This window comes from Toxoplasma gondii, chromosome X (genome assembly GCF_000006565.2).
Source record: "Toxoplasma gondii ME49 chromosome X, whole genome shotgun sequence".
NCBI lineage: Eukaryota > Apicomplexa > Conoidasida > Eucoccidiorida > Sarcocystidae > Toxoplasma > Toxoplasma gondii.
In genome coordinates, this window is record NC_031478.1 from 2,637,206 (window position 1) to 2,649,707 (window position 12,502).

Sequence of the window (12,502 nt, forward strand, 5' to 3'; positions counted from 1 at the left end):
TCACTCATAGTCTCGTTTTAAGCCAAAGAGTGACCGATGCAGTACCACACACTGCGCGATGTTCTCCCAGTGATGATTGTGGACAGAGACCTGTTTCCGCTCCCGCATTTGCTATTTCATCAAGGGTCAGGATAGCCACATTTCTGCTATTCTGAGTATTCAGCCCTTCATCAGTGTCACTGGTTGACATGACTTCATCAGACTTACATGTGGATACAGAATTCCGTGAATCTGCGTGGTCAGGAGACACTGTATGGTGTCACCATGGATTTCTAGCTTTTTGACACACGCCGACGTACTCGGCGAGGCTCCTACCAGCTGACGTGGCTCCAACTGAAGCGGCACATTCATCATGCACGGGGCCAGCGACGTCGCTAGTTACGTTACCTCTGCAAATCGCCAACACGCCTTGATAGTCACATACACGGTGCGTCGTGGCCACAGCTGCCGTACACTACACCGAGATGGCAGAATAACGGCTGCGCACGCTGAAAACGTGTGCCCATATCCTCACGTTTTCGCTGAGAACGGACTGGATCCACGCACAGTACCTGCAACAAACTACCACAAGCAGTTTCTCCACATGTAACCTAACTGTGCCGGTGTTTCTTTTTGTCCGGCGTGTTTCTCTAGAATCGACTTGTGGGGGTGTGCCACCAAATCTCTCCAGTCCCTCCCTCCTCGTTTTTCGCTGCACGCATTTGGTTCGTGGTGAATTGGAAACGCAGAAGTGCTTCCACGTGAGAACCAGTATAAACAATTCCATTCAAACGTGCTAACACACTTTTCCCTAGCTGTGTTGGACTCCAAAAGGTACCATCCCACCTTCCACCAAGCTGTGAGTCAACCGACAGTCGCTTCCAGTTTCGCTTTCAAGGTGGCACACCTGCTTTGTAGCACCTTGTCAGCTTTCGCTACCAGATTTTCCACCGTTTGAGCGCCAGGGGTGGACAGCAATCGTGCACGGTATGCGAGCGGGAAGCCGCAGCTGCTGCTCTTGTCTGCACGAAAACTCTGGGAATGAGTTTCTTGAACACGGGCTGTTGTGAACACACAGCCGCCTACTTTGTCAGCCATCTCGCGATGAGCCGAAAAGTTGTCACCCCCAACGGCGGCCATCTTTCGGGTAGCTCGCGAATATTTTACTGGTTTACTCTGTGTGTATGGGTCTGTCCCAGCTGGCAAAAGCGAGGTGAACCACTCGACATGCGGTGGTGTAGACTCTCCTTAGTGGTTGCGCCGTCCCGAGTACAGGGCCTCTCAACTCTCACTCTCCACACGGTGCTTGGCTCAACGCGAGGGGCTAGTCGCTACGGCTTCGCAGTGTGTTGGTGTCGATTTGCGTGGGCATCCGGAGTGAACGGTTCGAGTTTGAGGTGAGTTCGACTTTTTGTCCGAGTGGTAACGGTGAAGTTGGGCTCTTTTCGACTGGAGAGACAACCCGCATTTCTAACACCCGAGTTGAGAGAACCGCACCCTCGTGGGGCTGTTAGCTCTCGGCCGAATTCGCGCGTCCCGTTCCTGAGAGTCGCCCTACCGGAAGCCTGGCATTTTCGCTTTTCTTTCGCGTCGGAGGGTCCTTTTCTTTCAGAATCTGCTCTGCAGTTGCCTCAGTGGCGGAGATGTTGGATTCGACGCCTTCGGTGTGTACCATGAAAAACTATTTTCCCATGCCAATCGCTGCCGTCACTCAAAGCGGCGAGCGTCGTAACTGGTTCCTCAGCCACTTGCCGCAGCGGGTCATCTCTGCGTAGCTCATGTACTCCCACATTTTCGCGTTGTTGACCCACTGTCCGTCAGGCAGGTCTTTCCGTGTACAAAGTTTCCCACCCTGCCTTGTCCAAAAAGTGCGTTGCGAGTGAGTCGAGCTCGGCCGCCTCTCCCAAATTGACGCGAGGGCGAGTGAGCCTTAGAAACTAGCATCGAAACTCGAGTGTAGGCGGCAGGGGCTTTTCGTGAGATCCGCAGAACACACCGTTCCCACTATTCAGCTGAGACGCGATTTTCCTGCGTATTTGTGAAATTTCGTCGTGTTTGCCGAGAGATATAAGCTGCAGTATATTTAAGGAGGAAAACGCCGACACCGGCGTCTTGTTACCAAGGATCGGACACCACACGTCTCTTCTTGTCTCTCCCTAGCAGTCGGCGTAGGTGTCTCATTTCCCTTTCCCACATTTTTAACATTCTCCACAAAGCTGCGTGATTTTTTCCACGACGCTCACTGGAACTCCACCTTTTGGAGTGTCGACTTGGTCTCTCATTCCGGACCTCTGAGCGCGGCGAACGCGGCTTGCTACGTGTCTGCTTTCGCAGTTTTCAGACCTTGAAGCTAAGCGTCGAACTGGGTAGACTACAGCTCGTGGAAAAACTTCTTAAGACTCCTGGCATGACCGATGAACTGCACACCAAAGACTCCTTAACCTGAACTGAGGAGTCAATTAAGTACAAGTCACCGCAGAAGGATTCGAAAGGCTGCTCGTCGCGTCCGATGGGTGGACAGGTGGGAGACAGAAGCTTCCAGGACCCCTCTTTCCGTTCACGTCGCGTCTGTAATTTTTCGGTGGCTTCGTCTCACGCAAGCGCCTCTATACCGTGGCTGTGCTCGCTCTCTGGTCTAGTGTGGACATTTTCCCACCGTCCGTGATCCTATCCCTTTCTTGAGAACCCACGAGTTCGACCACCCGTTTGAGTCCAGCACTAAGGTTGTCCACTGTTTGCATGGACTGCGGCGTGAGGGAGAAAGTTTTGTATTTCAGAAAGAGGACTGCGGTCGCTCTTCTTCTAGCCGGTTGGCCTCTCGGACGCGTTTCCCCTGCTGCTTTCTTCGTCAGCCGCTGTCGCACGTAGCTCTCGGCTGTGTCGGCCTGCGGACGTGTCCCTTCTGTCTGAAAGCGAGTTCGTAGACGACTTTTCCACTGCCGGAAAACTTTCCCCGGGTTTAACAGTCTCGTCACCCGGACCAGGTCAGTCTGCGTCCATTTTTCTCTGCCCGATTTTCCCTTGAGGCCAATGGAGAGACTCCCGAGAGAAGCGCTGTAGACGGAAACCGGCCCTCTCTCCAGATTCGCATCTCCTGCAAAGCGCCTCTGTGGACTACGCCTCCCGTCGCGAACCCATCTTCAACAGGGGCGGCAACGATACAACCTCGTGATTCCTGAGTTCTCGCGGGTAGAGGCACCTCGCTTTCGCCGATTCTCTCTGCCTCGTCGCCATGATGCCAGTCGCTGCAACAAAGACGAGCCCCGTGACGGCGGTGGTTCCAGGGGACTCAGTGGCCTGTTCCCGCCTGCAAATGCGTCTGAACGGAGACGCGACCGGCGCGCAAGGCTTCTGTGTCTCGACACCGCGGACCGAGAAGGCTTCTGCCACGCGCTGCTCGACCCCCTGCAACATGTTCAGTGGCAGAAACACGGACGTTCCGGAGGACGGGAAGGACGCCGCGGCGGTCGGAGAAGGAAATACGAAGCGCGGGCTCGATGATTTCGATGCGGACTACGGCTGCCGCGGGGGTGACTGCTGTGACACGTCCACCAAGCCTCACTTCTTCTCCCTTTGCACCAAGTGTGCAAATGAAGGCAAGGTACGACAGAGGCCTGGAGACACACGTTGGCATGAACATTAAGATCATAGCTACAGCATGTATTCCAGGCACCACGTTGCAAGTAAAGGCTGTCTCTGTTCGTGAGTCTGTTTGCTTTGATGGTACACCTTAGAGGCAAAAGCAAACGAAAAGGGAAAACTCTGTTCAGTCTGACAACTAGGCAGAGGAGGTCGTCCTGTGAATTCCGGGGTTACGCTGCATTCGATTCCAGGGACAGAGTGCGATGCGCGGGTCGCACGTCGCCGCGAATAACTCGGGACCGACACACTGATTGATTCGTGCCAGACACCCATGTCAAAGAAACTTGTTGTGGTGAAACGCGTTTAGAGTTTCCTTCTTTCATCACCTGTCCTCAAATCACCAGACTTTCCTTATCCTCCATCCCCTTCTCAGAAATTCAAGCTTTGCTGTTAAGATGCATTCGCGCTCGTGTTGGCGCTCGTTCGATTCATGGCGCTGTCGTTCCGTGGTGGTGGCTTCGCGGGGGCTTCTCCTCCGTGTGGCAAGATCACCAGGGGCGAAACGGTCTGTAATGTGACACCTGTCTTTTCCGCGTTGTGCGCTGCTGTTCTGCCAGGACAAGTCTCAGCACGATCGACGAGAACCTGTTCGCGGGCTCATCATTCGAAGCGAGAGCTTCATGAACGCGTCAGAAGCGTCCCGTTGGGAAATCGAAGCACAGTGCAACAGCACGTGTCCTGGCGACGGCTTTGATGGCGCCTCGGGGACAACCGCGGCCGACGGCATTCCTGCCTCACCACAGCCTGAGGCGCCTGTCTTCGATCGCTCCAAGATCGTCCATGAAGTGCTTCTCAAGGGTAAGCAGTACAGGGCGGGTGCTTGGGGAAATACCGTTTTTTCTGGAAGCTGTTAGACGCGTTGAAGCTTGGAGCCGTGTTTTCTGTCTCGGACACGAGTGATTTGTAGTCCTCTCAGTTCAGTAGACTACCTGGGGAGCACAGTCGTCTGAGTGTGAGTGGCATCAGTGGTCATGCTTCGCGTGGCAGCCAGAGAAGGCGGCATGGACAACTGCCGGTGGGGTTGTCGTTGGCTGACACCGCGGGCCTGACTGGGGCTAAGCGGCGTCTGCGTCTTCCCGTAGAGCCGACATTTGTGTCTCTGTACGTCTGTGTGGCGACCAGACCACCTGGATTCTTGGGCGAACTACAGACGTGCTTGTTTTGCAGATTTAGGTACCAGCCTCGACAGTTTGTTGTCGGATGATATTTTCTGTGTCGCTTTGCTCGCCAGACGGACAACAGATCACTGATATCTACGACACGCCAAATGGAACGAGTTTGGGGAAAGGGTCGTACGGTTCCGTGGTCAAGGCGAAGGATTTGAAGACGGGTATCATGCGCGCGATCAAAATCGTGTACAAACCCCGAATTGATAACGTCACGCGGCTCAAAAGAGAGATTCTCATAATGTAAGCAGACAAGATATTTCGATTCTGTCTTCCTGGCTTGGTCAACGCCGCACCACACTTTACGTCGCTGGGGATTCCACACTTGCCACCAAAATTTGTAGCGGTGGTGGAATTGAAGGTACATGCAACGCCGCTGTTTCAGCGTCACAAGCAACTTCAGTCGTATCCCAGATGGAAATCATGATGAACCTGTCTACAGGTTTCTCCTCTCAGGACACTGAGTCGTTCCTGCGTTCTGATTTGAGTTTAGCAACTCTGGATGTGGAGCCAAAGAAGGAAACCACGTGGCGACAGCTGCACCGTTGCTCACATCCGTAGAATTGACATTTGTGTCGTGCTTTGAATTTGTCACCGTTGCCATTATCGCAGCTTTTTCTCACATGGGGGCCATTTCTCTGAGGCACAAAGCACAAATGGTATGGAGGATAGAGAGGAACATGTTGCTCAGAAACACAGGCAGATGGGTATTGGGATTCACTTGTGCGTCCGCGCGTATTCTTGGCGTATTTGTCCTCCAGTGTTGGGGTGTACTTCCTGGAAATGATGGGCCGATGGCACTTCGTTCCTTTTCATGGACTCCGTTTGACAGGAGATCTGTTACTTTTGCGTCTCTTCATTTGCCCACGTATACTGTATCTCGCGTGTTTTCAGGAAAAGACTGGACCATCCAAACATCATCAAGCTTCTCGAGGTGTATGAAGACATGAAGAACCTCTACTTGGTCATGGAACTGTGCACAGGAGGGGAACTCTTTGAGAGGATCATCAAATCCGGACACTTCTCCGAGCGCTATGCTGCCTCGCTGATGAAGCAAGTCTTTTCAGCAGCTTCGTACTGTCACTCCCAAAATGTGATTCACAGGGATCTCAAACCTGAGAACCTGCTGTACGCAGACAGCTCTCCCCTTTCTGCTCTCAAAGTGATAGGTACGAATACGACTTTCACAAACACTCGAGAAGAAAAGCAGCAGGGTCAATTCTGCGCCGTCAGCTGGCTAGCTGACAATTTAAGTGACGCGTTCAGACTGTCTGAAATGTTTAGGTTCTTGTATGCGGCAGTACGGGTACATGCATGCGAACTCAGTTGGTGAAAAAGCGGTATTGTTTAGCATGCGAGCGTATCGAACCGCGTGCCTTGCCGAGCGACAAGGACATCTGCACGAGCCTTGTAGTCGTCGTAGGTTGTTCTATCCATCGGATGAACTTGTCTCAAGGGTGCCCAATACTAGTGTCTTCACCGTCTCCTTTCCGCCGTCCCCGGCTCTCCTGTTTTTTGCCAGATTGGGGATTTGCAGCACGATGCGGCAAGAGCCACAAATTCAGCAGCGTTGTCGGCACGCCGTACTACGTGGCCCCCGAGGTTCTTTTTGGGAAGTACGGAAGCGAGTGCGACATGTGGAGTGCAGGAGTCATTCTGTACATTCTGCTTTGCGGCTACCCACCATTCCGTGAGTGCTGTCTGTTCGCTTGGTTTGAACTGGAAAGTGCAAATCTCTTGCGTCCTTCCGGAACTAGGATCATTCTCGTAACAATTTCCTGGACGGACCTCGAGGCTGTACATGCAGCCGGGTATGGAGCGCCTGCTTTGGGGCAGAAGAAGTGGGGAGATTCCTTGTCTCGGCGCAAGGGCGTTAACGCGGCACCCGCAGTCACGGATGCGTTTTCCTACACGCATGCAACAACAGTACAGTGGGCAGGAAGTCGAAACAAGGAAGTAACCTCAGTGCACTGGTGCAGACCGTCCTAGCATCTGAGTAGTCGGCTTATCTCGCTGTTGACACGAGTGAGAACAGTGCTCTGCTGTTCCTGCAGGCGGTGACAGCTTCAACTTGTCAAGTACAAGTACCCCTATGGGTAGTTGATGGTGCAGTGGTGGGTGGAAAAACCTTTCGATCGATTATCCTGGCGTTAAACTGTCGTTTGTAGTGATGCCTTTGCTGTGGTGCTGCTTGTATCGTGGGATTGTCGCGTGCTGGTGTTCTTTTCAGACGGAAAAGACAACCAGGAAATCTTGAAGAAAGTTCAGGTGGGCGAGTACTCGTTCGATCCGCGCCACTGGCGACGGGTGTCGGACCACGCGAAGGACCTGGTCAAACGTTGTTTGACGTACGTGCCGGGGAAGCGCATATCGGCGGCCGAGGCTTTGAGGCATCCGTGGATTCAGTGCTACACCGCAGGAGCCGGGAGGCCAGAGCGGCCGATTCCTGCTCGTCTTGGCGGCGACCTGATCGAGAGATTCAAGGCTTTTCAGAGACTGCACAAGCTGAAGAAACTGGCCATCACATGCGTGGCGTATCAGCTGAACGACGCGGACATCGGGATGCTGCACGACGCCTTCGCTGCCCTGGACACGAACGCGGACGGAGTCCTGACTGTCGCCGAAATTCAGCAGGGCTTGAAGCAGTGCTGCGTAGCCGGCGAGGAAATTAATGATATCTTGAAGGAAATGGACACCGACGGGAACGGCACCATTGACTACACGGAGTTCATAGCTGCGTCGATTGACCACAAGATCTACGAACAAGAATCCGCGTGCCAGGCCGCCTTCAAGGTCTTCGACCTAGACGGCGACGGAAAGATCACTGTGTATGTCAGCGCGCCTCGAAGCAGGGAAAACGTGAAAGAGTGACAAAACAGCGCGCCTGTGGCAGGTTGTGCGGAGGCGTCGAAAACAGACAAGAAACAAGTTTCAATTCTTTGTGATTTCTGTACAAAGGTACCCTGCTGGACTGCGAATATAGCTACTAGTGTTGGATTTCAGTGCGACTTCGAGGTCAATCCGCATCGATCTTAAGCGACACGAGAGGGGCAAACGAAAATAATGTGGGTCTTCTCTGCCGCATACAGACACTCGAGGGGGGGGGAAGGAGGGGGCAGAACTGGAAACGAGAAAGGTATGGAAGTGTGGGAAATGATTTTGGTTTTGTGGCGACCCAAATACTTTTGTCTTTGCAGAGACGAACTCCAGAAGGTGTTGGAGACACGCTGTGTCCAAGAGGCCTTCAGCAAAGAAGCCGTGGCAGAAATGATGAAGGAGGTAAAGGATCGCGTGGGTAGAACATGCCAGAAGCAGACAGCGGGACCGGAAGCGCGGAAACAGATGAGGGAGTTTCGTTTTTGTGTACCTCTGTCCGCTGGAGACCCGGGATCTGGCGGGCGCCGGTGTCGATTTCGTGGAACGACATTTGAAGGCGGACTGCCTGAGCAGACCTGGTTTTGTACATTCGATTTAGAACGTTCTGCACTGCCTAAAAATCCGCTCTGACTGGAATGAGTATGCGTTGTCTCGTGCGCCTGTGCCTCGCAGGGCGACTCCAACAACGACGGCTGCATTGACTTCGACGAGTTTATGCGGATGATGCGGAGCCGACAAAGGAAGGCGTCTGAGTCGTTGTCCCCGCTTGCACGAGCTCGGGCGCTCCTGTACCGCCGATACGAGAACTGAACAAGGCGGGCTTGTACACACATCCCTTCCTGCGTCCGTATCACTTTCTGTGTGTCAAGTGGTTGCGTTTCCAGCTGTTGTCGTCTTCTCGTCTGCCATGCCTCTCGATGTCAACGTACCCGCGGCCCGACCGTGCAGCTGTTCGGACGGCGGAGAGTGTCGGTGCGTCCGGTCGGATCTGTTAATCCAGTGATGGAGACGCAGAAAGCAGAGGGGGTGTTTTCCTCGTTACAGTTTGAACCTTTGTGTTTTCTATTGCTCTTCCAGTGCTTCTTCGCTTCCCACTATCCCCAGTAGACATGTGCGTCGCGTTGAGGTTGTGACGGTGTCTTGTCCTGAGCGTCGAGCCAGGTATGCAATGAGCCATGACTGAGTCGTCCTCTTGTTCATCACGCGGCCTGTACCATGTTTGTGGTGTCTCGTTACACCAAGTCTTCAATCTTTTCCTCAGGAAGCAGAATTCGAGTGGAATGCAAGGTTCTAGAGAAGGCGTGAGGGAGTTTCGCTTGTACAATGGAGTGAGGCATTCTGGAAATGTGAGCACCTGCCGATCTTGTCAATCGGCAGGCGTGTTTGATGCGTATGTGTCATCGGGTGTGTACGCTGCACACCGCGTACTCGCGGCTGCATGCGCGTACGCACGCGTCCCTACAGAAGTCCGTGAAGCGTGTTTTTTCCAGCCCGATAGACAAGATCATGTATGTGTCCAAGTCTCGCTCTCGTGTTAAGGGCGACGCTGAGCGAGGAAAATGTGTTTTTCCGGAAAACGTTTGCTTCGAAAGTGGGAGAAGGGACATGGGCAAAGAGACAGCTCTGCCCGGCTCTTTGGTTCCCACAGCTACCCTATGACAAGCATAGCGGTGCGACAGATGACGATTCTTCCGTGGAAGGTGCATGCTGTGGCGTCGCTGTTTTATCTCACATCTCGTAAAACAAAGGATGCTGTTCTCTGATCAGGATCCCAACTGTGGGATGCACCCGTCCGGCAGACAGCTGCATCCTTACTTGCTGTTCTCAGAACGCAACACTTCGTTTTTTGCTTTGCCTGCATTCGTGTAGATGCCAGGATGAAGTGGTGTGTGTAGAGGAACGGGAGGACTGCGAAAAGATGACCGGAACGTGTGAGCATCTGTTGTGAAGTGCAATCTCGGGCGGCGGGTAGCGCGTGGCGGAGACACAAAGGAAACGAGAGAGATGTCAAGGGTCTCTTGTACTTCCCACCCCCGTACGGGTGGGCAGTGAGTGTGTGTGTAGTGACTGAAGGAAAACGACTCACTTTGTTTTTCTGTCATTGCTTCTGCCCGCAAAGGACAGAAACAGAACACGTCGGAAGAATGTATCGGAGATTGTTTGTGTCCGTGGGGCAGCGTCGAAGTCCAGGAGAAAGTAGACGTGCGCCACATAAATTTAGTTGCTTTAAAGCAAGGCTAACGAATGAAGAGCGCTGTGGAGGCATCGAAACCTTTCTGTACGCATGCAGGAGGAACCCGACGGTCCCACCCGTCATGGTATTCCTTTGGGGAAGACAGTCACCTCGACCTGCAGCATCTGGGAACAAATATCGCGGAACTGTGACAGAGCCAGCGGGAGCCACGTTGGCTGCTCCGTCTTTGAACGGCTACATGGTTGCGTACAAAGGCTCATGCATGGAGAAATGTTTGCGCGCACTGCGGCATGCCCAATTTTTTCTGCACATGAAGCAACACTCTTTGTGTTCGTGAAGACGTACGTACCGTGGCAACTTTTGGGCACAGACCAGTCTTAGTCTCGGGAAAGTTCGAGTCGCGGACAGAAAAGTGCGTCTAACGAATGATTGCTCTTCCTCCAAACTTTATGTTTTTCGTTCGTATCTTGTCCTGACACAGTGCACAGCGGCAGATGGGAGGGCGTCGGGAAGATAGGGGAAGCATGCACCCAAAAACACGCGTCGGGTTTCTGGTGGTGACGACCGCCATCTAGACGGACGCAGGTGAACAATGTGTACAATGCAACTGCGTTTGCGTTTCAATGAGAAAACATCTTTTGTGCTTCCGTGGCTCTTGACCCCGGCGCGGCGAATCCCCGTCATGCATGCTTTTGCGGCGACTTAAACAAGGAGTCTCCATGGCCCAGGGTGCCCTTTTACATAACGACATCTGTTTCTGAAAGTAGGCACTTCTTCCACAAATGTTGTGTCTCGAGAAGGCACGACTTCCCTTCGGGGTTGGGGTGGACTTGTGGACTCGTTTTTCTCGCCATAAGCCTCGTTGCTTTTGATTAGAGAATGTGACGCGTGCATGAGCCTTCTCTTCCTCCTTTGAAAACATGTTAGGACAACCAGGCGGGGAAACCTGCCATCGCGAGAGCAACACCTCTCTGGTGCAGACACCGAAAACATCAGACTAGTCGGCAAAAATCTCTTCTCCGCAGAGGACGGCAGACACACCGTGCTCGTCAATAAAATGTCCGCAGTTCGTTAGCAGACCTGCTGTGTCGACAGCGCGACACGCCAATCAACTTGCTCTTCTTACCTTAATGACACGCAGATGCTTTTGCGTGAAAGTCACAACGCTCGGCCTATTGATTTCATTGAAACATATATTTACGTACCGCCCTCAGCAGTCAGTGCACAGTACCCAGCTGCCCACATGCACACACACCTATATCCCGTGAATCTACACTTACTTTCATGGATGGCGTTGTAAACGTGTGTTGTCTGCGTGACTACAAGGAATGGACAAGCGAACATGTAAGCTCGCTTTCACTCGGTACATTTTGCAACTGTTGAAGGCCACAAGGCTCTTCCTGGCTGTGTTCAGTATTGCGCGGGCATGCAAGTCTCCATGTGATAGGACCTGGAAAACTAGTAGCCGCTACCTGACGAACGAAGAGAAGTGGAGCAGTTTGGTTGGAGGCAGCAGTATTTTCCGCTGTATTCTGGTCTCGTTTCTCTCCTTGCACCAGGAAACATCAGAAGGGAACAGCCAAAGACAGTCTCAGCCGCTGTCTTCGCAGACTTTGCTGACGGAACCCGAACGGCGGGAACTCGTGGGCAGCTTTTCCGAAAGGTAGGTAGTCACAGAACAAGTGGAACGGGAGAAATCACATGCGAAAACGCGTGTGACTTGATTCTATAGGAGCGGCCGAAGAGTGGAAAGTATGCAAAAGTGAAGGCAAGAGAAATGATCAATGCACAGGGTGTCAGAGGACAGAACAGCACCGAATGGTAGCAAATACAGTAAGCGACACAGCTCTGAGCCACCTACAAGCTGCAAAACACACTGAATCGACCAACTCAGTCCTCCATCTTTCGGATCAACACGAACGAGTGCCACTTTGGCACGCGTTGAGTAGACCAAAGAGGAATGCGAAGGCAAACACTCTCGATACAGGAATGCTTTATTGAGGATACCTAGGAACCAAGGCACACGAAAAGGCGTCTAGCATCAAATATAAAAATTTCCTCTTCAGACTGAGTGTCGATAGGAAACAGTTCGTTTAAGCTGACTTATCGAAACCCCCATTCTTCCTTGAGTGGCGTGGACTGAGCTGAGCGCTTATTTTACCACAGTTTCGCAGTCACTATTCCTGGTACATCCCCTCCAAACAGAGACAGAGAGGAATGTCGATACTTTTTAAATGCGTTGCTGAATCCGGCAGATCCAGAACTGCGCTTGGAGCATATATTCTTATAAATCCGGTCTTCGTTCGTACTTTTTCTGGCGCCAAGTCTTTCTTCTGACACTAGAGGCCAGGCGTGAGCAACTACGTGCAGTTTGCTTGTCAAACTCAAGAGACACACAGTGTAAAATCGACCTTCCGTCGAGACTGGGTCCCATTTCATGGTCTTCCAGGCAAGACAAGACTAGTTGCTTCCGCAAATTTCTCTTCCAAGTGAAGCCCGTGGTAGTTTTTCGCTTTTCGCCGCGGGTACTCGTCTGCTCGACAGACCACCAAGCCGAAGGCAAGTCTACGTAGAAGACAGGAGCCCGGAAAGCGAGCGCCGAAAAATACTGTCGGAAGGACTTCGGCGCTCTAAGGCACTGACG

General features: G+C 52.7%; 1 protein-coding gene across 1 annotated transcript; it reads left to right on the forward strand.

Moving 5' to 3' along the window:
- Nucleotides 1-1,405: 1,405 nt before the first annotated feature.
- CDPK5 (calcium-dependent protein kinase CDPK5) lies at nt 1,406-10,891 on the forward strand. Its single transcript, XM_002366128.2, has 8 exons — nt 1,406-3,580; nt 4,179-4,419; nt 4,853-5,030; nt 5,682-5,956; nt 6,310-6,477; nt 7,018-7,615; nt 7,985-8,066; nt 8,337-10,891. The coding sequence occupies exons 1-8, from the start codon at nt 3,212-3,214 to the stop codon at nt 8,472-8,474; spliced, it is 2,049 nt and encodes a 682-aa protein (XP_002366169.2). The 5' UTR covers nt 1,406-3,211; the 3' UTR covers nt 8,475-10,891.
- The last annotated feature ends 1,611 nt before the right edge of the window (nt 10,892-12,502 follow it).